Source organism: Lycorma delicatula, chromosome 2 (assembly GCF_047948215.1).
Source record: "Lycorma delicatula isolate Av1 chromosome 2, ASM4794821v1, whole genome shotgun sequence".
In the NCBI taxonomy this organism is placed as follows: Eukaryota; Metazoa; Arthropoda; class Insecta; order Hemiptera; family Fulgoridae; genus Lycorma; species Lycorma delicatula.
Genome location: NC_134456.1, coordinates 81,986,292 through 82,011,804, shown reverse-complemented (window position 1 = coordinate 82,011,804; position 25,513 = coordinate 81,986,292). Strand labels below are relative to the sequence as shown.

At 28.9% G+C, this 25,513-nt stretch overlaps 1 protein-coding gene across 1 annotated transcript in view; it reads left to right on the top strand.

Annotated features, from left to right (window-relative positions):
* Positions 1–268: 268 nt before the first annotated feature.
* The window catches only part of Pink1 (PTEN-induced putative kinase 1), a 42,276-nt gene continuing 17,031 nt past the window's right edge, over positions 269–25,513 (top strand). Inside the window, exons 1-3 of the mRNA XM_075355621.1 lie at positions 269–902; positions 12,564–12,717; positions 21,651–21,837. Of these exons, the coding sequence (XP_075211736.1) occupies positions 519–902; positions 12,564–12,717; positions 21,651–21,837 (725 nt within the window). The 5' untranslated portion in view covers positions 269–518. The remainder of the gene's footprint in view (positions 903–12,563; positions 12,718–21,650; positions 21,838–25,513) is intronic.

Below are 25,513 nucleotides of genomic sequence, written 5' to 3'. Positions count from 1 at the left end.
AATTTCAGAGTCTATTTATTGTTTAATCTACATATTCCGCAATATATTTTTCTTTTTCAAATATCTTTGGTAAATTAAATAATTATACAGGTATTCTATTTTTGCATTATTTGCAGATTGATTTATAATCATTATTGAAAATTTAATATCGTTGATGTTATCTTTTCTCCTAATTGTTTTCAACGGAAAGATCTAGTTTTCTTCTTTGCAGAGGTGAAACTTTTTTTACGCTTTAAATAAATATTTCGTAATTCATTAGGCTGCGTTGGAAATCAGGACTCCACATACACAGTTGACAAGGTCGTCAGCTGTTTCGTTTGCTTTTTATCGCGTTAACTACGGTGTTATTGTTTAATTTTTTTTTGGTATGGTCGGTTTGGTGTATAAACCGAGTGTTTATACGTAAACAGTTTTTAATAATTATTTATTTTTTATAAAACTATTGCATTAAATTCAAGGTGAAGATAATTGGGTTTAAAAGAGCTTGGTTGTGGGCTCGACCTGCCCAAGGCTGGGACATGTCTCTGCGTTTAGCTTTGAGTCGACTAACACAAAATGGTCGAGTATTATTCCGATTCTGCCGATCCCACCCAATCATTGTGGACGTCAAGAACCTCAAAATTTTACCCCAAGGCGTTCAAGTAAGGGCTGGTTCAACCCCGAGAAGTATACCCAGTTCTGGTGTACAATCTCATTTTCAGAATTTTCGCAAATTAATTGTTGATAATGTACTTAAAAGAGTTACAAACTCCTTGAATACTGAATTAAGACAGCGTACTACTAGGCAGTTGCTTTATGGTAATTCTGCTCCATTCTTTGCATTAGTTGGTGTAAGTCTTGCTTCTGGAACTGGCATTTTGACGAAAGAAGATGAATTAGAAGGTGTCTGCTGGGAAATTCGAGTAAGTTAACTACAAATTTTTGTTTTATTCTATATTAGTGTTAAATTATTTTAAAATTATGCTAGAATTATTACAATCTATCCACAGAGTAATTTTTTGTTACTAAATTGTGTTATTACAGATTTTATTCCCTTAATTGATGTCGTACTACATTTTCTGTTTGTGGCATTTGTTTAGATATACTTATTCTGACTTACTTTCATACTGTTTATATTGTTGGTAAAAATTAAGAATTTCTATATAACAATAAAGTTATTAATTCTAATAATCATATATTTTTATAAAAATATTAATACAATTAATAAAATTTTTAATTATCTGAACACCTTGAGTGATAAAAAAAATGGAATTTGACAATTATAAAATAATGCGAGTTGTGTCATTTGTTATAGTTTTATCAGTAGAATTAAAAAAAACAAAAAAATTGCACTTCACTACTATAAGAGGGGTTAGTTGTGATTTTTATTAAAATTACTTTTTTTTTTTTAATGAGTTTGTAATTATATTTCTTTCCTGATACAAAAATAAATATGTAATATTAGTAATATTTCTCTTAAAGATTATTCCATCTTTAAAGTATGGAACATACTACATACTTGTACATACTACACAAATTAACAATTTATTAGGGTTAACAGAATTTTGCTACTAATAGTTGTGACAGAGCTCAGAGCTAAAGTGACTGATGGCAACTGTCTAGTCAGAATGGTAGAATATTATAACAATTTTTCCAATCCCATTAAAACATTGTGGATGTCAAGAATCTCATTAGTTTAATCATGAGAAAGGTTATACTTTAAAGCCTGGACTGGTTTTATAATATTTTGCTATGTATTATATATACTAGTATGCAAATTAATCCAAACATGGAATTTTTTGTTTTATTTCTATATTGTGGCTACACTTCTTCACTACACCCATTCTTTAAGTTGTCTGTGTAATGTGAGATTATTTTGCAATTTTCATGTTATAAGTTTTTTGAATGGTTTTTAATTTTTTATTACAAAATCATATTTTCGTATTTTTTGTTTTTCTGTATTTCTTGAATATATATTAATGGACATAACTCCAAGAAAATGTTTGAAAATTGTTTCTCTTTCTGAACATACCATTATGACACTGATAAATAGCTTCTCAGTAGTGTGGACTAGGGACAGTGAATGCTATTTTAAAACAATGTAAAGAAACTGGCCCCTTTTCACCTCTTTTGAAACTTGACCTCTTTTCACCATAAGGAAAGGGAAATTGTAAAAAAAAAAAACTAAAAACTGGAAAAAACTAATAATACAGGATAAGTTTATTAGTGAGAAAAAGTAAACTAACCAGAATTATCTGGGTGGACTTACGTTAAGAATTAGTAGCCAATGGGACAAATTTACATGTGACAACTGTTAGATGCCAACTTCTTACATCTGGACAGAAAGCTTTGTTGGCCAGATAAAAATCAGCTTTTGGCACCTGCAGGGTGTAAAAAAGACCCTTGTGGGCCAAAGCAAATGCTAACTTGACCAAAGAAGTGTGGAAAAATGTTATGTTTACAAAATTAGTCACATTTGTTTTGTTCAGGGACAAAACAAAAGCATCAGTTGAAAATACATCACCTGCTCATATTCAAGAATCAGTTGAACATTCTCAGAAAATAATGTTTTGGAGTGTTGTTTTTGCACATTTGAAGGCCCTTGTTCATTATTTCCAGTAGATTGTATCTTGAAAAGTTATATCAAGATTCTGCATTAAAGGGTTGTGACACAACCTTAAAACAAATTCCCATAAGGTAATGGAATGTTCCAACCAGATCTGGTGCTATGCCATACTTCGAAAAAAGTGTAAAATGTTTGAAGAATGAAACATTAAAGTGCCCCTGCAGCCAGACAACTTACTAGACTTAAATCCAATTGAAAATATTTGAGCAGAAGTCAAAAAATGAAGTCTGGTATAGACGTTGGCTTCTTCAGCAATTTGTCTCCAATCTCTCTTCTCTGAACTATCGCTCCCAGTGACCTCATTCCTCACTCCCATTGACCTCAAGTCCTCCAGTATCTCATCCAGTTAATGCTGCCCTTCGTCTTCCTCTTCTTGTACTTTACAACACACCGTGCAACATCTATCTTGCTAGTCACTGGAATTGTAATGATGAGGCAGAAGAAATTTGCAGCAAACTTATCGAATTAACATACTTTAGGTCAGCAAAAGATAAGTACTTAAGAGTTTCATAAAATCAGTGTTAGTTATTTACAAACGTTTGCTCAAATAAATTTTAAACTGTAAAAAATTAAAGTATTGCTCATAATCAAACTCGCTTACTAATTGTTGTTAAACTCGCTTTCTAAATTATATTGGATCTAGTTGAGGAATCAAATCAAATCAAGGAATCAAGCATCAAATGCTTTTGAATAATTTTAGCTCTTACTGTATCAAAATCACATTGTAGTTTTTTAAAGGAAGTTACATGATTGTCAATCTGTATTTTATTTTTAGGCTGTAGATGAAACAGAACCTAAAATAAGTTTTCCCCAATTCCAGAAATTTTCAGTCGTTCCTCTTTTTATATAAATATATGTAGCTCTTCAGGCCTTTTCTTACAGCAGCCAATCTGAAATTTTTTCTATAGAATTTCAAATATGGTATCCACTTGTGGTAGCATGGAACCAGATTGTAGAAGTAAAAATTTGAATCCAAAATTCAGAAATGTTGAATGAAACACATATGTGCTACTATTACTGTTACTATCCTGCTTATCTATGCTTTCACCAGTTGACTGAAAAAACTGCAATAGAATGTGTTTGTAATTTTTCTCTGGAGATTAGTACTCATAGGTGCAGTGGATGGGAAGCTGTTATTTCATCAAGTGCAATTCACTTGCATGATTTTGAGCAAAAATCTTGATGTCTGACAGAAAATGATGTAAGATAATGTAAGATAAGATAAGATAATAATTGATGTAAGATAAAAGAGTTTTCCACTCTTTTGTGGCTAACAGAATTATTTATACATTCATTCTATGGACAATGCAATTGTAATTAATTCTTGTATGAACTGCTTTTAATTAGGGCCTGCAAACCACTGTGCTGTTCAGCCATCGCATCTGTTTGATTGCATGTTTGTGCAAGTAGTTTATTTTTCCACTGGAATTATTTCTAGGTATCAAATAATTATTGAGCTAATGCTTTGTCATCACAACTGAAACTCCCAGAGATTAATAAAACCAATTTGAATTACTCTGATTTTATCTGCATACCATATACAGTAACTTGTTTGGTATACAAGTGGTTTCATCAGTTTTACCAAAATTCACTTTTATCTTCAACTACCAGATTTGCAGTAGAATTCACTCTTTATGACTGCATGCAGAATTCTCACTAAGAAGAAAAAATGTAAGCGGTGCTATAATGAGAAATCAGTTATTGGATTGCTTACAGCAGTCTAATATTAGCCATGTTAGAGCAGGAGTGGGGAGAGTGTTCAAACATCACAACTAATTTGCAGTTGTTTAAGTATAAGTCTTAGTAAAGCCAGTTATTTTTACACGGATTTGAATACTAGATTGTGGATACCGGTGTTCTTTGGTGGTTGGGTTTCAATTAACCACACATCTAAGGAATGGTCGAACTGAGAATGTGCAAGACTACACTTCATTTACACTCATACATGTCATCCTCTGAAGTATTATCCAAACGGTAGTTACCGGAGGCTAAATAGGAAAAAGAAAAAAAAGTTGTTTAAGTATAGGGGCATAATTTTTTTAATAGCTTATGTTAAACACCCATTCGCTTAAGAATTGTTAGTAGTTAAGTAATATTAATTTAAAGTTAAATTTTCCCATCTGTACCACCATACACTGTAAAAAAATTTTTTTTTGTTCCTAAATGTGCAGTAAATCTGTTATTTACAATATGCATAAAGTTTTCATTACATTTTTAAAATCCCTTACAATATTTGTTATAAAATATTATTGTAATAACCTCCCCCAATTTTGGATTGTCTCAACTTCATGAAGATCTCGTTTCCTTATAGGAGATCCTGATTCTGGTGGTCGATGTGTTTTGATTACTGATTTTTAAATTACTTAGGAAAGCTCTTTCTCAGAACAAAGTTTATTAATAATCTTTATAAATAGATTCGTATTGAGGGATGTTAAACTTCCATCATTTACTTGTTACCGATCAGTTGCATCGAGTGCACTTGAAAAAATGAGAGTACCTTTCTATTAAAATGATAAAATTTTATGAACATTGAAAGTAGTTTATTCAGCTTAAAATTATATTTTGCCGATTTGTCTAAATTTGTTTTCTGCACTTTCTATCGGTTTAGTACTAATCGTACTAAAGTTAGAATTTTATAAATATAAAAATTTATCTTTAGTATTGTTGAATTTTTTTGGTTTGTGTAGTCAATTACAATTAATTATTTTCAATGATTGTAGCCTAATAGATTTTAAAAAGTATTCATTACTATTTTTTGTATTGTTTGTTCATTGAAATTGTCAGTTTTTACTTGTAAAGAATTAGAGCTGCTTGTGTGGTTTACTAAAATGATATGTAATGAATTACTTGTGTGGTTTTAGTAAAATAGTTTAGTTTAGACCACAAAGTGACAATTTTATCAAGTTTTATTTTATATTTCATTATGATGTTTTTTCAAGATATTGCTTTTATGATTATTGTTTTTAATTTATTTTCTTGTAATAACGGGTTAATTTTTTTTTCTTAAAAACTGGAGCTATGTTAATTATCATTTTCTGAGAAAATCCATTCTAAGCCATGATGAATTTCCTTTAAAAATGTGGTTTATTGCTTGCGAGTATGAAATGTAATATTTTTGTGTTTTTCATTATCTTAGTTTACAATTTTATAAATATCAGACAATAATAGTAATTGTTTATGATAAAAATGGATTAGTGTGAAATGAATTTATTTGAAAAAAAAAAATTATAAAATTTAGTGTCGATAATTTCTGTTGCTCTCTATAATTGTATGTAAAAGTAACAGAGAAGATACTATATCCGAAAAAGAAAAATCCTCCATACGTAAGCCAAAAAATTATTTATTTTCTTGGTAATAAACAAAAATTTATCTCATATTTATTTTAAAATCATAACTAGTGAATAAAATTTCACATCATATTCATAACATTTTTTTCTCAAAATGTAAAGGAAAAAGTGTTTTCACGACAAAAAGGAGCAAAGGGGAATGAATTATTGTTTCATTTTGTTTCTGTCCGTGCTGTTCTTACAGCTGTGATATATGTAAATCACCTTTGATCTAAGGTAAAGGAAAAGCTCAAGTAAGAGTTAATTTTTTTTTATAATGTGTTATAGAATGAGAAGTACATTCTTATCTATAAAATTAAACTCTCATTTATAGCTAATTAATTGTGAATGTTGTTGACGCACATCTCTCTTTTCATATATTTTTCTTATAAAATTAAAACTAACCACCCCTTTACCACCATTTATATTTATCTGTTATTTTTATCATCGTATGCAGTGCAATGGGTTATTAATATTAATAACATTAATATTAAGCGTGACTGACTTTTAATGTCAAATATGTATGGGGATTATGACCCTTGCCATTTTGAGAAAAATTGAGTTCGAAACAGTAATTTTTAACCTTTATGAGTAATTATCTTATTACTCTCACTTTTGAATCTCATTGTCAAACAGTTGCAGTCTCAGTACAAGTTTTCAATATAATTGTTCAAAATATATTCAGTCGTCAATTAAAAGATAAAAATCAAAAGCACAAATGTTATGTAATTTGTTTAAGATTTTTAAAAAAGTCACAATCAGGCTCTACTACTTCTCTTTAATTAAAGCAATCTTTAGTGGTTTTACTTTCTTATGATGCATTTCACTAAAAGTTTTAATTTATAAAAAAATAATTTATGATTAAAAAAAAAAGTATTTTGTTCAAGAGACCATTTATTCCATTATAAAACTAATTCAAAATTGTATTTATATATTTGTCAAATTAAAAATTTGTTAGTTGGGAATAATATTTATCACTTTTATTAGAAAATTATGAAAGTACAGCTTTCACAGTAATCAGATACTGTTGCTTAACAATAAATAAAGCGAATAAAATAAGAATAAATTGCAAAAAAGAAGCAAAATTTTTATTTGCAAAAGATTTGTTGTTCTAAATCGGTTTGCAATGGTAAAATTTTTATGCATGTAAGTATTAAAACTAAATTTTGAGAAATAAAATTAAATATCCAAAAACCAAAAGTAAATGTTAAAGTTTTATTTTAAAAGCAGTTTCTGAATCAGTTGTATTGATAAGCATACAAAATAAAAAACAGGATTTTAGCTACAGTTCTGGTTTTTAAATGCAGTATATTCTGTACAAAGTATTTCTCATTGAGATTTATGGCTAAACCTCCATTGATTTTGGTTAAATCAGCCATTATTTAAAATATAATTTCCATAGTCTTAATTATAATGAGATGAATTGAAAAAAACCTTAGTTTTAGGAAAGTTTTTTTTAAAGTTCTGTTAATTTCTTAAAATTAAAACTATTCTGTTTGAATACATACTAGAAGAACAGATGAAGAATCTGTTCTGACCAAATTAATACTAATGAATAATTCTGACTAAATTTGCCCTTATTAATGACATAATTCTGACTGATTAATGAATATTCCAATCAGTTATTTGTTTTTTATAGGTACAAAGTTTTTAATGGATATACATGTGGTTATATTATTAATTGACTATCTTCTCTTCATAAAAGAAATTTGTATTTATTTTTTATTATAAAGTGAGGTATAAATCATGAGTCAACTCAATAGATTTTTAGATTTGATGAGTAAAAATTGCATTTAATAGATGTCCTTTATTTGGGGATATATAATATTTGGTGTAGATCATGTTATCTCTTGGATTGATGCCTGCTTATTAAAAAAATTTAGTTAGTTATGTTGATTTTATTTTCATGAATTTTTGACTGTTTTTTTAGAATGTGATTATTGTTTATTAATTTATAGTGAGACTAAAATTCTAACTTTAGTTTATTATTACATAGAACAAAATCTTCTCTTACTTTTTTATTAAAAGAAACATAAAATAACAGAAAAAGTAAAAAGAAGTTATAAAATTCCTAATGGATTATTCCTTTATTATGGAGCAGCATATTCTTTTTCAAGGTTGTACGTGATTATCCTTGACATCACCTACAGAATATGCTAAACTAATTATCAAATAATATTCCTCAATGCACAATATTTATTATTAAACTATGATGATATGTATTCATTTTTTAACATTTTTTTCTTAATTGTCACTACTAATTTTTAAAATTCTATAGCATGTTTTTAACTATGTGTGATAATGTTTAACAGAATTTTTAGTTTTTGTGTCAGATTGGTTTTTAGTGTCTTTTTAAAAAATAATTAAAGTAATTAAAACATACAGTTAACAGATTTGAATTATTACTGCATTCTTGGCTGCGTCATAATAGCTAAATAATGTTAAAGGAAGTGTAGATCTGTATCATTGGTACAAACTCAGTGACTGTCTCACTAGGACCTGCTGAATTCTTCAGGGAAGAAGAGATTAAGAATAACGGAAACAGGTGGCAGTGAGAAGAGAGGATCTACTCCTAGAGAAACAGTGAAACAAGATGACTAACCTATGTTGTTTACACCTCTGTTATGGATAGCTGGTTTCATATTGAATTGTAAAACTTGTTCCAAAAATTATTTTTAGGAGAAAATTATTAATTCAATAACGAAAGCTAGTGCTGACATAATGATAGGCTTAAATTAATTGTTTGATTAAAACTCCCTGAGAGAGAGTATATGTTAGTATAAGAAAATTTAAACTCATTAACTCATTTAAACTTTTAAGCTCATTAAGAGTTAAAAAATTCAAAATGATGACTCTAATCTTTATAAAATTTTTGATAAGAATAAATAATAATTTACATCGAGTATGAGATTTTTAAATTTTCTCTGCAGTAGTTTAAACTTCTTTATCACCTCAAAAAATCTAAATATTATTCACACTAGTTTATATTAATGTCTTGAATGCTGTAATATTAACAATCAAAAAACTATAATCTGTAAAAAAAATAATCAATTTTCCTGTTTAAAAATCATGAATTAGTAGTAAAAGCTAATTGTTCGTCTTTCATCTGGATGATTCTGGGTTAGAATTCCAGTTGGGAATGCCTTTTTTCATGTGCTACAAAATTGTTTTAGGCTGCCTATTGTTTATAAAGAAAGTAAAAGTTTATTCGTATATCAACTGACAATCATGTATCTAGTACATTTTTCATTTTAGTACAAATTTCATTTTTTAAATTTAGAAGATAACAGTTGAAATTGAAGCGGTAACTAAAAATTAGTCTTGTTAAATTTGTTCAGTTTCATATCGTGCTTTCTTATGATAAACAATCTATGTATCTCCTTTCTTCTTTCTTATATAAACTATACAAGTATGCTAATTCAAGTTTAATTCAACAGCTGTTTTGATATATTATTTTACTTACAAAATGTTATTTTTAAGTACTGTCTTGTATTTTTAAATATGTTACTGATCAGTTCAGAGATATAATTCATTGCCTAAAAAAGATGTAAAACTAAAATATATTAAAAGGTTATTTCAGTTTCTAATAAATTTAACTTAAAACAGTAAAAGTAATATAATAATATGAAAAAGTTACAAATAATATAAATATATATGAATTATGCATAATAAAATATGATTTAACACAGTAACAAAGTATTTATTGAATTCAGGCGGCAAGTGCATCGAATACTAGTGCATAGGGGGCACATGTTCACACATTTTTTTTTGTCCTCGTACTGAGGATATGTGAAGATTTAATCTATTGTGGCAAGCTTCAGATACACACCATTCAGGTTACGTCTCACAAGTCTTTAACACATCACCTTTGTGGCTCAATATAGGAATTCTAATGGTTGCCAATTGAAATGCAGCCTACAACTTATTTTTCATATCAATTAATTTATTTTTCATTTAATTTTTATTTTTATTATTGTTAATTAAGAATGAACAGAGAACAATTAATTAGACAGAGAGGACCAATTAAATCCTCTGTAACAAGAATTGGTACTTTTATAGAAAAATAAAATGTTTCTCAACTTAATATGTTCACCTTCTACGAATCAAATTAAGAAACCTTCAAGTGTTGCAAGGCAAATATGATGCCATTCAAACGCAACTTAAAATGGAAGATGAGGATATTTGTACAGACCGTGTACAGATTGAAGAAGATTTATGCAGTTTTGAATGTAAACTACAACATTTAATAGATAATGTTAAGCATTTGATCATTGATCAAGAAATTAATGTAGTTACAGCAACTAAGCAAACGCAATTACAACTGATTAATTTACCACTTTTCAGAGGTAATATTCTTGACTGGCAACATTATTATAGTTTATTTAGTGCATAATAGAAATGATTTAAGTTATTTACATACCTCCTTGAAAGATGACGCGTTACCAATCATTAAATATTTACCAATTACGAATGAAAATTATGCATTGCATTAGATCTATTAAAAAGGCATTATGACAATAAATATTTGATTGCATCTCATAATGCAGATTGTGTTTCAAAACTAAATTCCATAAATGGAGAACCTTTGGATAATTTATCCAATTTTATTAATGAAGTATCTTCATATGTCAACGCTCTTTAAGCAATGAATAATCCAGTCAATACATATGAACTTATTGTTGTACAATTATTAACATCAAAGTTAGACTACAATACCTCCAGATTATGGAACGAGAAACTTTCAACTAATTTCCCACTTTCAAGTATTTAATAGAATTCCTTGAATTCAGAAGACAGATGCTTGAAAATATCAATACAAATAAGTCAATCTATAAAGACATATTTCCAAGGGACTACGATAAAACAATGGAATTAAATCTTATAGTAAACATTTTAACATGATTGCTAATAAGCAGTATAAAGCAAGTAATTTTAGCTGTTAATATGAAACTTAATTATAAACAGATTTAATTAAAAATTTAATTATAAACAGTGGTGTCTAATTTGTAATTCTAATCGTAATTTACATTGTGAAATTTTTAAACTTTTCTGTTGATGAACGAAAGAAATTTCTGGAACATCATAATTGTTTCAATTGTTTACTTTAAGGTCATTCAGTTGATAAATGTTCTAAACTTATATGTGATAATTGTTCTCAAAAGCATAACACTCTTATTCATATAAATAATACTGATTGTAAGTCTGAGAATCATAATCGCACATCATTTAAATTGCATTCAAATAAAAACATAATTTTATCAACGGCATTATGTATTACCAATGATATACGTGGTTAATACTCATACATGTTTTACTAGACTCTGGGTCAAGAAGCATATTTTTGTTCTTATGAATTGACACGAAGATTAGAACTCCCATTTTTTTTTGAAAAGTGATATTCCTGTTTTAGGAATAAATAATACTTTTTCATTCTGAATATAGTGTTGAATTACGTACATTACACAATTATACGTACATTATCAGGTTACCCAATTTTCTAGGAACAGTATTAAAATAGTGATACGTATGTTTATTATCAATTATTTCTGATAAGCAATTTATCGTATCCAAGCTATATAATTGTTCTTATTATTCATTACTATGTATAATTGTATTATGTATAACAGAGGTGATCATAATTCAAATTATTTCAATAATGTGACTGGTGATATGTATAATTAATTTTTTCTTTTTTCTTTCGCAGATATATTGTATAAAAAATCATATTTCATGTTATTATCTTATAATTATCACATTATTATACGGCGTCTTAAATCATTTAACTCTGCATATTACATATTTCTAATTATGTTGTTAAACTTGTTACGTTACAAATAAAGATTATTAAAATTATCTCATTTAAATTTATAAAGGAAAACGGGCAGTTATGTTCAGTTTCATAACCTCCTTTCTTATGATAAACAATCTATGTAACTCCTTTCTTCTTTCTTATATAAACTATACAAATTTGCTAATCCAAGTTGAATTTGACAACTGTTATAATATATTATTTTAATTATAAAATGCTATTATTAAGTACTTTGTTGTGTTTTTAAATGTGTTACTGATCAGTTCAAAGATACAATTCATTACCTAAAAAAGATGTTAAACTAAAATATATTAAAAGGTTATTTCAGTTTTTAATAAATGAAACTTAAAACAGTGAAACTAATATAATTTTTTTTTTTTTTGTCTTCAGTCATTTGACTGGTTTGATGCAGCTCTCCAAGATTCCCTATCTAGTGCTAGTCGTTTCATTTCAGTATACCCTCTACATCCTACATCCCCAACAATTTGTAATATATGCACATCAATATATGTACATACTAATATAATATGCACATCATAATAATATGAAAAGTTTACAAATAATATAAATATATCAATGTATCTAAATCTCTATGAATTGTGCGTAATAAAATATGAGTTAACACAATAATAAAGTATTTATTGAATCCAGGGGCAAATGTGTTGAATACTGAAAATTGCATAGGGCATGTGTTCGCATAAAATTATCACTAGACAGTTTATTTGTTGGTTTCTATTAAGTTCATAATTAACTTTCAGGTAATATTGAATATAAGTAGACTAAACTTTATTTAAATGTCATGTATGATTACTTTTTTCCTCAGGAAGCAATTTCTCATATGCAAGTAAAGACAGCAGCTGCAGAGTATGATGATTTCATTAGTGAGGAAGTAAGTGTAAATGATTTTGAGGTTGGACCAGCGATTGCAAAAGGTAGTAATGCTGTAGTTTATGCTGCTCGAAAAAAGCTTTATAAAGGTTTGTTTTTTATGACTTTTGTATTTCTCTATATGTATTATAATATATTGCCTATGTATACGAGGGCTTATTCTGTTTTCAATCTCCAATTGTGCTTCTAAGTAAACAAAAGATAGGGGGGAGCCAGGTCTGCACATCGTGCAATTGCACCGCCCTTTCCCCACCACAATCTCTACCATTGTTGGCTCCATTGCAACAGTCTGAGCCAAGCTATGGGGAATTGAACATGGCCGCTATGATCAATGCTCCCACAAAGTGTGATTTGCGAAGTGTGATACATTTTCTGCTAGCAGAAGGATGTTATGCTGCTAAAATCCATTGCAGAATGAGCCTAGTTTATGATGAAAACTTTGAGTTGTGATAGTGTGCGGGAATTGGTGTAGGAAATTTAAAGAAGGGTGAATGGACGTCCATGACAAAGGTAGGCAAGGATAGTCTGCCCTGTCTGTCAATATTGTATGCCTGGTTGAGAGTGTTGATGATTTTGTCCGCGACAAACAGGTTTATGAAAAATGAACTTTCTGCAGAAATTTCAAGGTCTTTCTCTGTACACATTTGTGACTAAAGGCCAGTGATACCGGAAACTGTGTGCAAATTGTGTCCCAAAAATGTTGAGTGACTATCACAAAACGCAGCGAATGATGTCAGTCATTCTCACGTGTTACAGTAATGAGGGGGAAGAGTTTTTAAAGTCTTATCATTACTGGTGATGAGACTTGGATTCAGTATGACAATCCAGAAACCAAAGAACAATCTAACGTTTCCAAGTAAGTCGAAAAAGTTCAAACAGACACTGAGGAACAGGAAAACAATGGCTACAGTTTTTTGGAAGCATAAAGGTGTTTTATTGTGGACTTTATGGAGCAGAGGACAAAAATAACAAAGGAAGTTTATTGTGAATCTTTGTCACCTCTGCTGAGTGATCAGAATAAACAAAGAGGCATGCTTTCGTCTGGCGTGGTTTTGATCCACAACAATGCATGACTGCACTGCGCCAGCATGATGCAAGACCTCAATTCAAGTGGGAAGATTTCAACTATCCACTGTATAGCCCAGACCTAGTACCCAGCGATTTTTACCTCTTTCAAGAATTGAAGGCATGTATTTTTTTTTGTGGACAACACTTTACCACAAACAAAGAACTTCAGGAGGCTGTCAAGATGTACCTACATCACTGGTGGCAAACTTCTTTGAAGAGGGCATCGGAAAGCTGGTGTCACGATATGACAAATGCCTCAATTGTTTTGATGATTATGTAGAAAAATAAGTTAGATACTACTCAGCTTTTAGTAATAAAATCATTTTGTTATGTCAATATAACTTTCTTTTACAGCCCATCGGAGGTTGAAAAAAAAAACAGCCTTCATATTTTATGAACTTAAGATATATGCTTTTTTTAATTTTAATTCTTTAGATTATGTACCATTAAATAGAAAAGCAAACAAAAAGTCACATAAAATAGTGAAGCCAAACAAAGATTAGGCCAAGCCCACACTATATTTTATTTAAGATATTAGAATTTTCAACATACACATAATATGCCCACAGAAAGAATATACATAATATGCCCACAGAAAGAGACAGCTGACCAAACTGAATAGGCTAGTAGTTTTTTGTTTTTTTTTTTACCTAAAGATATAAAGTTAGAAAAAATATAAAACAATGAGCACCTTCAGTTTAATTTTTATGAAAATTAATATCTAACAAAAAAATAATTCATTTACATATTGAACATAAGGCCATGACAATTCTAATGCAGTTGAAAAAGTTTATATTATTTTTATTTACTTGTTAGACTTGCAAGTGAATATCTTTAAATGTATTATTCATTTTTTTTGTGGAAAAAAATAGTGAAAATTTGGCGAATGCCAAATGCATACATTCTGATTTGAGAGCACAACAAAATTATACTTGACATTCCTGTTGAAAAAATCTTTGTTAAGACAAGGTTTTGAATTTTTAAGTGACTAGTTTTTGTTTATTTTAATCTTCACAGATTATATTCTACTAATTATTATAGAATTATAAAAACATCCTCTAAAAACAAGGCAAACAAAATTTTGCTTTACTTACAAAGTTTTGTTTTTTTTGCGATCAGTATTTCATTTTATCATGGCATTTTCAAGTGAAATAAACTTTTATAAGTTCCAGGAAAAGTTCTGTATGAAATTTTGAATGGGGTTCATCCCCTTTTGGAAAGTCTCTTTGTTTTTTAATTTCTGGTATTATAGTTGAGTATATTTCAAGGAAGAAGAAGAAGAACAAGAACAAATTTCTTACAAAGAATGATTGGTATAGGTGATGTTAATTCAGCAATTTTTGTAGGGATCTGATCATCAAATTTTTATCCGGCATTATTTCTTGAGTATTTCGCTTAAATTCGTGAATGAGCCAGAATTCTCCAGTTTTACAAAGATTATGTTATGTATAAAATAATTCTTCCCTCTTCCCTCCCCTTCTCAAAACAGAGGAAGTCTATAAGCTAACTAGTGAAAGCTTCTTGATTGAAGTCTTGGCTGTTGAATGATTTGCAGTGTTTCTTGTTGTGAGATCAGTCTGTGCAGATATCTTTCTTTTTCTAAAAAAAATACTTAAAAAACTATTTATAATAAATAACCAGTTAATGTAATTCAGTTGAAAATTTGATGTCCATTTTGCTTGTTGTAATATACGTAACACATAAAACCTGTTTCCTATTTGTTTTTATTAATGAAATTTGCAAATAGCAGAAATTATTGTTCACTTTAAAACTGCTTTAATTTTCATATTAATTTTTTTTTTCTTTTTACACAAATGATGTATTTTTAATCTTGAACATTAGATTTTAAGAAAATAAATTTATTTATTTTTCATGTTTTGTTTGGATAATCCTTTGATTGGTCAACAGTATTCCTCAGTTGACTCCTTTTAGTGAATTAACATTTTTTAATTATTTGTCATTTTTCTTTATACAAATATTATCATGCTTTCATTTAAGAAATTGAATGTTTATACTTCTTTCTAATTAAGGCTATTTGCCAAATAGATTTGCCAATTATGTCGGCTGTAATATGTCTTGGCAGGGTTGTTAGTCAAGAAAACAGTGGAAAGAAATGAAATAGAAAATGTAAGAAATAATTTTGTAATTTTTTAATAGAAATTTTCATAAACTAAATAACTAATTTGAGGCGTTTTTCTTTGTCATAATTATTTTAATTTTGTATAATATTAAATAATTTTTTACTGTTGCAAGTATTTACACTTGAAATTATTTTTATTCATATAATGGCTGTTAGATAAAGTTACTCAGACTTATTTATTCTCTTAATCATGTAATTACATATTTGTCATTATTTAATGTGTACCTATGGAATAGTTTTAATCGTATAAAGAGTAATTATAATTAAAATAACGGTTAGATCTTTTTTTATGCATTTGTCAATTGTTAATTTTTTTCTATTCTCTTATTTCATCTAAAATTTGTTCTTAAAAATACGAGGGAAAATAAATTGTTTTAGAAAAAAAATCATTATTACTTTTATTATGTGCAACCTCTAATTATTTCAGTCATTAAAATCTGCCTTTTTCATATGTATACAACTTGTATGTAATTTTTTAATATTATTGCATCATAATATGCATAATGTTATTTTTTTATTAAGTATTCATTGAGCTTTTAATAATTGTTAATTTAATTGCTAACATTTGTTATATATTTACTATTGCATTGATTGCTTTGTTATTCTTAAAAACTATAAGTCTGGTTTTTCTTTTCAGTTTTATAAAAAAGGTTAAAAACTGTTTAAAATAATACTGTTAAGGTAAACCCTAATTCTTTAATGCTTGTTTAATGTGTATTTAAATGTCTACCTCAAAATTAAAAATGCTTTCAAAATTATTATTTTATTTTTAATTTAGTTATTGTCTTCACAAAATTCCTTCATTATTATTATTATGAATATAACAACTTTTTTATTATGTTAATTTTTGTTTTATGATTTCTTATTCTTTCTGGAAATTTGGGAGCAATTACTTTTTTGTCATTTATGGAGTAGTTCATTTATTCCTGATATGATCTCTATGACATATAGTTTGATATGATATATAAAAATTCACTGATCTGAATTATGACCCAAAAGTTCTCATGTACATGAAGTCTGTAATACAATAAAAAAATCTTCCGTTATTTAATTTGTCACATTTAAAGAACTCTGTAATAAAAACATAAAGAGAACTACATTTATGAAGAGAAGGTTTGATAATTATTTAATAAGATGATGCACATTCAAATGTTAGTAATGTTAGCATATGTTGTTACGGTCATCATGTTAATCATCAATAAACAAGGAAAAGGTGTTGCTCTACCATAATTTTTAAATTTTACCATCTTTTAGTTTTAATAATAATAATAATAATGATTGATTGTTTTTACTTTTTCTTAACATATGAAAAGGGGATAAAAGTCATTAGCAACACTGCTAGACAAAAAAATGTTTTTTAATGTTTCTCTTAAGTATGATACAATTTCTTAATTGCTTTTTTGCGTACATTACAGATCTGTAAATACAATTTTTCTATCACCCTTAGTTTTAAATGAATTATGCTTAAAAATAAATTACGGGAAAATATAGTTAAAATCTGTAAAATTTATGATTTTGTATGTCCATACCTTTGTTAGAATGATTTTTCTGATGCTTTTCTTTTATAAATAGCCTCAGGCACATCCCGAATTAATGTCCAATAGTAATCGGCTAGCATGTTAGTATTTCATTTCCATTTAATAGCGGCTTTCCATCACTGAAATGCCTTGGTGGTGCTGATATGCCTTGGAAGACATAAGTGTTTGTCACTTATGTCTTCAAGGTTGTCCGGGGAAAAATCCAGATGGGTAGTGGAGGAAATGTATTTTCAAAGGCATATTACATCCCATAGCTCTGTATGAAGTAAGAAGTTGATTAACAATATGTTGGAAATTGTCGGATTTTTGTTTGCTGAGAAAATTTTTGCAAACGTCTTTAAATGAAGCCCAAGCTGCACTTTCTATTATTATTTAACATTGAGTTAAATACATCATCTTTGTTTGACCAACTCTCTAATTTAAGGACCAGCAAATTTTTCCTTTACTTACATTCAGAAATTTCTGCCTGATGTGCAAAACTCCAGGACTAGCATTCTTCATTGCTTTTACAAATTTTTTCATTAGTCGTAGCTTGATATGGTGAGGAGGTAAAAATCTTTTTTTTGTGTTCAACTAAGTGCTCATGAATAATATTTTTCCAATTTGTTGTCTTGTTTCTTCCACTCTTTGGTAATGTTTATCTGTAGTTCAGCTGTCCCATTTGCAAAGAAAACACATGTATTTAGTATAGCTTAACTGCGTGCCTAACAAAATCGCTATAACTTTCAAATCATCTTATACGTTCCAGCTATGTTTTTATAATTTAGTTTTTCAAGAATGTCTCTTTCAAATTAATACCATAAGTGATTGGTATCAAAGGATATTTGTTACAGTTGTGTAGTAGAACCACTTTTAAACTATACTTGGACAAATCTATGAAAAGGTATTGATCCTCAGGTATATGAATTTGTCATAAGTGTAACATAAGTTCGTCAATATTTGTGCAAAAACCAAATTATTTTCATCAATAAAGTACTGAGAAAGTTCTTTTTGTCAGCTTCAAAGCCTGAAATTTTTATATTTTTTTAAAAGTAAATTCCAATCTTGTAGTCTTGATCCCAACAGTTCAACTTTTTTTTATTAAATTTAAATCCCTAACAAAGTCATTTAATTCACCTTGTGATTTAAGATGTGGCTTATTGGAAGATAATTCAAAATCATTGTCGTCTTCTTCAGTACTGCCTGATTCTTCATTGCTGCTTTTGAAACATACATTCACAAGGTGGGTCAGGAACTGGAATAATTTCACTGTGAGGTAGGCTGATTGCAGATTGCAGTGAAGGTTATTTTACAGTATGTTTAGATTTTTTAGAATTTTCAGACACTTGGTAAACTAAAGTAACAATTGGTTACATATCTTTTGTTTGGTTCATATCAAACCATAGGTAGACCAAATGGCAAAGCCTTCCGTGTACCTTTCAGCCATCCTCTTGAATATACATTAAATATACAGAACAATTAGTGTATATTATATGAGGAGTCCATGTCTTATCCTGATCACCAATTTTACAGTGAAAGTACGAATGATATGCTTTTTTTAAATAAAGGTGTAATGTTTTTTCTATTTGATTTTACCGTATACTCACCACACACATAACAAAAGGCATCCACATGAGAGGCATTATGACACTGCACTGTTAACAAACGTAAGACAACAATAAGATTGAACAAAATTAATTCATTAATTCATTCCTAAACCCAGTGCTTAATACAAACAACACAGCTTTGTTTTCAGCTACATGTTTTGACCTGTAGAGACATGATTAATCTTGCCCATGAAGGTTCACTCTTCAGTATTAGATATGATGTCATAATATGTGACTGATATGATTTAATTCTTTGTCTAGTATTGTTTATTTATAGTTTACAAATTATGTCAACAAAGTTAAACAATAAAATATAAGGTATAAAACACAATATAAGAGCTTAAAATGCTATCGATATGTTGAAAAATAAAAAGATTATTTAATTAAAATTTGAAAGTTTTTAAAAAATGGTGGGTGATAGAAAGATTCTGAGTTCATATTCATTTTCAGCATTAAAAAACAGATTAAAATCATGTATCGCATGTTAGGAAACAAAAATGATGTTTGTGTAATTGAATAACTATATTTTTATATACTCTGTTCTAATGTAAATGACTCGGGTAACATCTAAAAAGAATCATTATGATGCTTTTCACCCAAGTTATGCCTCTTGTAAGTTACAAAGTACCCTCACCAAAAATTTTATAATTTCAGTGTTGTTCAAGGTACACCTTGTACAATACTGAATTACATTATTTTCTAACTAAATAATTATATATAATTATTGATGTGGCCTAATAATTGCAATTGGCCAGTTTAATATGTTAAGGTTAATTAGATAGGTTAGTGAAGCAAGCATTAGGTTATGTTTACTGATACTGTAAGTAGTTGAAAAAATTTCATTTTTGTAGTTTAATTCATGCTAATGTTTCATTACAATCATATCAATAACTGAAATCAGTAAGACACAAATTTCAATGAAGTATTTTTCAGAATGAATCATTAAATATGGATTATATGAAAATGAAAAATTGTGAACATTAGAGTATAGATACAAATTCAAGATATTACCCTTACCACTATGGGAATAAGTAATTTTTTAATTTTAAAATCTTTGTCATAAACTACAATAAAGCGACATTTTTTGTGTTACTTATAATCAACATTGTGAAATTAACAACATAAACCAAGATTATTGGGTTTTGTATGCATGTAGTCTTTCCAAACATTGAAAATTGTAAATAGATGTTTAGTTTATTTTAAAGAAAATTCAATTTGGGAATAAGAAAATTAAAATAATTATTCCTGGCAGTATAAATAATTTGGTAGTTAACATCAAACAAGCTAATGGTTATTAGCACAATTTGTTATTTATGGAGCTCATGTCATACGTTGGCTTATACAGCATGATTACAGAAAAGATGTGCATACAATAGCATCAGTAAATGAAAACCTAAACAGAGTTATAAAATAGAACTTACTGTAGGAGAGTTGCCTTTGGGTCCTTAGACCATCTTAATTTTTAATTGTTGTTAATGCAGTAATTCAGTGTAAAAAATTACATCCAGTTTCTATAATCTAATGATACTCTTATTCTTGTTATTATATATTATTATTACTATATTAAATTAAAGATTTAAGACCATTTTTCAGGTCTTAAGAACCAAGTGATGTTATTACTTCAACAATGACTTACCTCTTATTACTATATTTTGGTGGTTTGTTTATTAATATTGATTTATTAATCAATAAAATAGTGATATTATGTTTAATTATGCTTAAAAATGTATGTGTAGAGGTAGAAATAGAGATAAATAATAATCTGATTGTTAGGTACATTGTATAAATGTACCCAACAATTTATATAAAAACACCTAGTAAAATAAAACACCTACCTTATCACTTTAATTACAATTTATATGTGGTATGTGTTTACTGATGAGTTGTACCTTAATAGGTTAAATTTAGAATTATTTTGAAATTGTTTTATTTTGTTTTCCAAACAGTTTATTGCTGACGTGACCAGTTCATTTTATTAATAGAATATAAAATTCAAAAATTGAGTAAAAAGTAAAGACTTTAATATCCATGTGAAATTCCAAAACCAAAGTGTTTTCACATTCTTTAACTAATATGAATGATTTACACATACATCTTTTATAGTTTTTGCTCAGTTTGAATGTTTTATCATTCGCCATTTTTAAAATAATCATTTTAACAGAAGATTACATATTTTATTGATAAATCTATAGATGAAACTATAAATCTATGAATGAAGCTGACTTTAGATCGTATGAAACCGCTTATAGTATTTATTAACTTATTTCAGCATCAGTTTGTTTGTTAATAGTAAAAAGCAGAATTATGGTAAGATAATATCTCCCTTGTTATCAACCTGCTGATGGCTCTGCAACACCTCAAACATCTCTCAGCATTGCATTCTGGAAGTTAAAAGCTGTGATGTTATAATAGAATACTAATACTGAAATCGAGCTTGGTTAACCAGTTTTATAGATTTCAACAGGTTAAATTCTGGGAACAGTTTTTGCATGAGGCTAGCATTTATTGTTGACTGTTGATTACAGAAATGGATGCCACTAAAAAGGAAAGATAAGACAGTTATGTTGATAAATGATAGAATGTTCCAAGTTTCTATTATTTAATTTCTCCATACAGATATTTACTATTTGTCTTAATGTAGTCATTTTGCTATTATTGTTTTTTTTATTGACCTGTTTTTTCTTACTTAGATGATACAAATAACACTATGACTGTGAAGACAGATGAACCTGTATCTTCTTTCCCTCTTGCTGTCAAGATGATGTTCAATTACGATGCTGAATCAAATGCTACATCAATTCTACGTGCGATGTATCGAGAAACAATTCCTGCAAAGGTTCGCTACAGTAATGAAGATATTGGTGAATGGGAAAAGAAGTAATTTATCATTTTTTATTTATGTTAAAACTTTTTATTATTTTATCAAAGTGCATCCTGACAACAGAATAAATAATACTAAACTCAAATGTCTTACAGTTTCCTTTTTTTAATTGTTGAAACACTTTGATGGTGTAAAAATACTTTATAATTAATAATACAAATTTTTTAACAAAAAAACTTTGTATTAAAAAGTGCTTTTTCAATCTGTAAAGCTTTTATGTGCTTTCTCGCTCATATGCAATTAACAATTTATTACTTTATTGTGAGATTATTCTGCTAGTTCAATAGTTGCTAAAGAAAAAGCTCATCAAAAATGACATAACAGATTTTTAATACTCATCAATAAATCCTGACGGTTACTTTAAATTCTGTTTTGTATTTAATCACTGTTTATTATTGTTATTATTATTATTTGTGTGGTTACTATTTTTATTATTTGTTTTATTGTTGTCGATTATTATTATTATTAATACAGTATAACTGAAAACAACCTTTACAGACTGAATACAGTTGTTGTGAAATGCAAAATTTCATTTATGAAATGAAAAAATTAAAAGTTTAAAAAAAAATGAAAAATTAAATTCTGTTTTTATATTAGTGAAAGTTTATATATTTATCATATTTTTATAAAAGACACTGGAAACGAACACCTTGCACAGCAATACATTTTTGTGCTTGATGATCATATTGTGTCTGATTTTAAATGTTATAAAAGCCTTGATTTCTTGTTTCATGTGTTGGCTTTCAGTTCTAAGGTAAAAAATCATAACTAGACAAATCTGGGAAATTTGGAGTCCACAGCCCTCTGCTGACAGTTCATTCTTTCATAAAGCTGTATGAATGCATGCTAATAAATTGATGGCCACACATTGGTCCATCTTGTTGAAAGAAGCCGTACTCTTTTGCAGAGCATAGAATTCTTGAAAATTGTATGGTATACTTGTGTGTAGACAGGCCAATGAAAAATGTGGACCTCATTTATACTTTTACCAGAAATAGCACACCGTACACCGATATACTCATCGTGAAGTGGATGCTTAAACATCCAGTAATGATTTTCAGTTTTCCATACCTCATGCAAATATAGTGGATGAATACATGCTGGGCAAAAGGAATGAAAGAGGGGACCGACTTATAGAGTTTTGCACGAAGTATAATTTAGTAATTGCCAACACCCAATTTAAAAATCATAATAGAAGAATATACACTTGGAAAAAGCCAGGCGATACTGCAAGGTATCAGATAGATTATATCATGGTTAAGCAAAGATTTAGAAATCAACTCGTTGACTGCAAACCTTACCTTTGAGCAGACATTGATAGCGACCATAATTTGGTGATAATGAAATGTAGATTGGGGTTTAAAAACCTGAAGAAAAGGTGTCAGATGAATCGGTGGAATCTAGAGAAGCTTGAGGAAGAGGAGGTAAAGAAAATTTTTGAGGAGGACATCGCAAGAGGTCTGAGTAAAAAAGATAAGGTAGAAAAGGTAGAAGAAGAATGGGAGAATGTTAAAAAGGAAATTCTTAAATCAGCAGAAGCAAAATTAGGCAGAATAAAGAGAACTGGTAGAAAACCTTGGGTTTCGGACGATATATTGCAGCTGATGGATGAACGTAGAAAATATAAGAATGCTAGTGATGAAGAAAGTAAAAGGAACTATCGGCAATTAAGAAATGCTATAAACAGGAAGTGCAAACTGGCGAAAGAAGAGTGGATTAAAGAAAAGTGTTCAGAAGTGAAAAGAGAAATGAACATTGGTAAAATAGACAGAGCATAAAGGAAAGTTAAGGAAAATTTTGGGGTACATAAGTTAAAATCTAATAATGGGTTAAACAAAGATGGTACACCAATATATAATACGAAAGGTTAAGTCGATAGATGGGTGAAATATATTGAAGAGTTATACGCAGGGAATGAATTAAAAAGTGGTGTTATAGAGGAAGAAGAGGAAGTTGAGGAGGATGAAATGGGAGAAACAATACTGAGATCTGAATTTAAGAGAGCATTAAAAGATTTAAATGGCAGAAAGGCTCCTGGAATAGATGGAATACCTGTAGAATTACTGCGCAGTGCAGGTGAGGAAGCGATTGATAGATTATACAAACTGGTGTGTAATATTTATGAAAAAGGGGAATTTCCGTCATATTTCAAAAAAGGTGTTATAGTAATGATACCAAAGAAAGCAGGGCCAGATAAATGTGAAGAATACAGAACAATTAGTTTAACTAGTCATGCATCAAAAATCTTAACTAGAATTCTATACAGAAGAATTGAGAGGAGAGTGGACGAAGTGTTAGGAGAAGACCAATTTGGTTTCAGGAAAAGTATAGGGACAAGGGAAGCAATTTTAGGCCTCAGATTAATAGTAGAAGGAAGATTAAAGAAAAACAAACCATACTTGGTGTTTATAGACCTAGAAAAGGCATTCGATTACGTAGACTGGAATAAAATGTTCAGCATTTAAAAAAAATTAGAGTTCAAATACAGAGATAGAAGAACAATTGCTAACATGTACAGGAACCAAACAGCAACAGTAACAATTGAAGAACATAAGAAAGAAGCCCTAATAAGAAAGGGAGTCCGACAAGGATGTTCCCTATCTCCGTTACTTTTTAATCTTTACATGGAACTAGCAGTTAATGATGTTAAAGAACAATTTAGATTCAGAGTAACAGTACAAGGTGAAAAGATAAAGATGCTACGATTTGCTGATGATATAGTAATTCTAGCCGAGAGTAATAAGGATTTAGAAGAAACAATGAACAGCATAGATGAAGTCCTACGCAAGAACTATCGCATGAAAATAAACAAGAACAAAACAAAAGTAATGAAATGTAGTAGAAATAACAAAGATTTCACTGAATGTGAAAAAAGGAGGAGAAAACATTATGGAGGTAGAAGAATTTTGTTATTTGGGAAGTAGAATTACTAAAGATGGATGAAGCAGGAGCGATATAAAATGCCGAATAGTTAAAAAAGCTAAACGAGCCTTCAGTAAGAAATATAATTTGTTTACATTAAAAATTAATTTAAATGTCAGGAAAAGATTTTTGAAAGTGTGTTTGGAGTGTCGCTTTATATGGAAGTGAAACTTGGACAATCGGAGTATCTGAGAAGAAAAGATTAGAAGCTTTTGAAATGTGGTGCTATAGGAGAATGTTAAAAATCAGATGGGTGGATAGAGTGACAAATGAAAGAGGTATTGCGGCAAATAGATGGAGAAAGAAGCATTTGGAAAAATATAGTTAAAAGAAGAGACAGACTTATAGGCCACATACTAAGGCATCCTGGAATAGTCGCTTTAATATTGGAAGGACAGGTAGAAGGGAAAAATTGTGTAGGCAGGCCACGTTTGGAGTATGTAAAACAAATTGTTGGGGATGTAGGATGTAGAGGGTATACTGAAATGAAACGACTAGCACTAGATGGGGAATCTTGGGGAGCTGCATCAAACCAGTCAAATGACTGAAGACAAAAAAAAAAACATCCAAATTAACATGCCAAATATGCCTCATCTGATATGAAGTTCAGCACTGGATCTATCTAACCATTGACATTGTTTTGAGAAGTCAGTTGTAGTAATTAGATTATTTTAGTTTGTTTGTACTCTTAAATTGTTAAATGATATGGTTTTAAATCTTAATCCTGAAAAATCTTACAACAATGTGTAT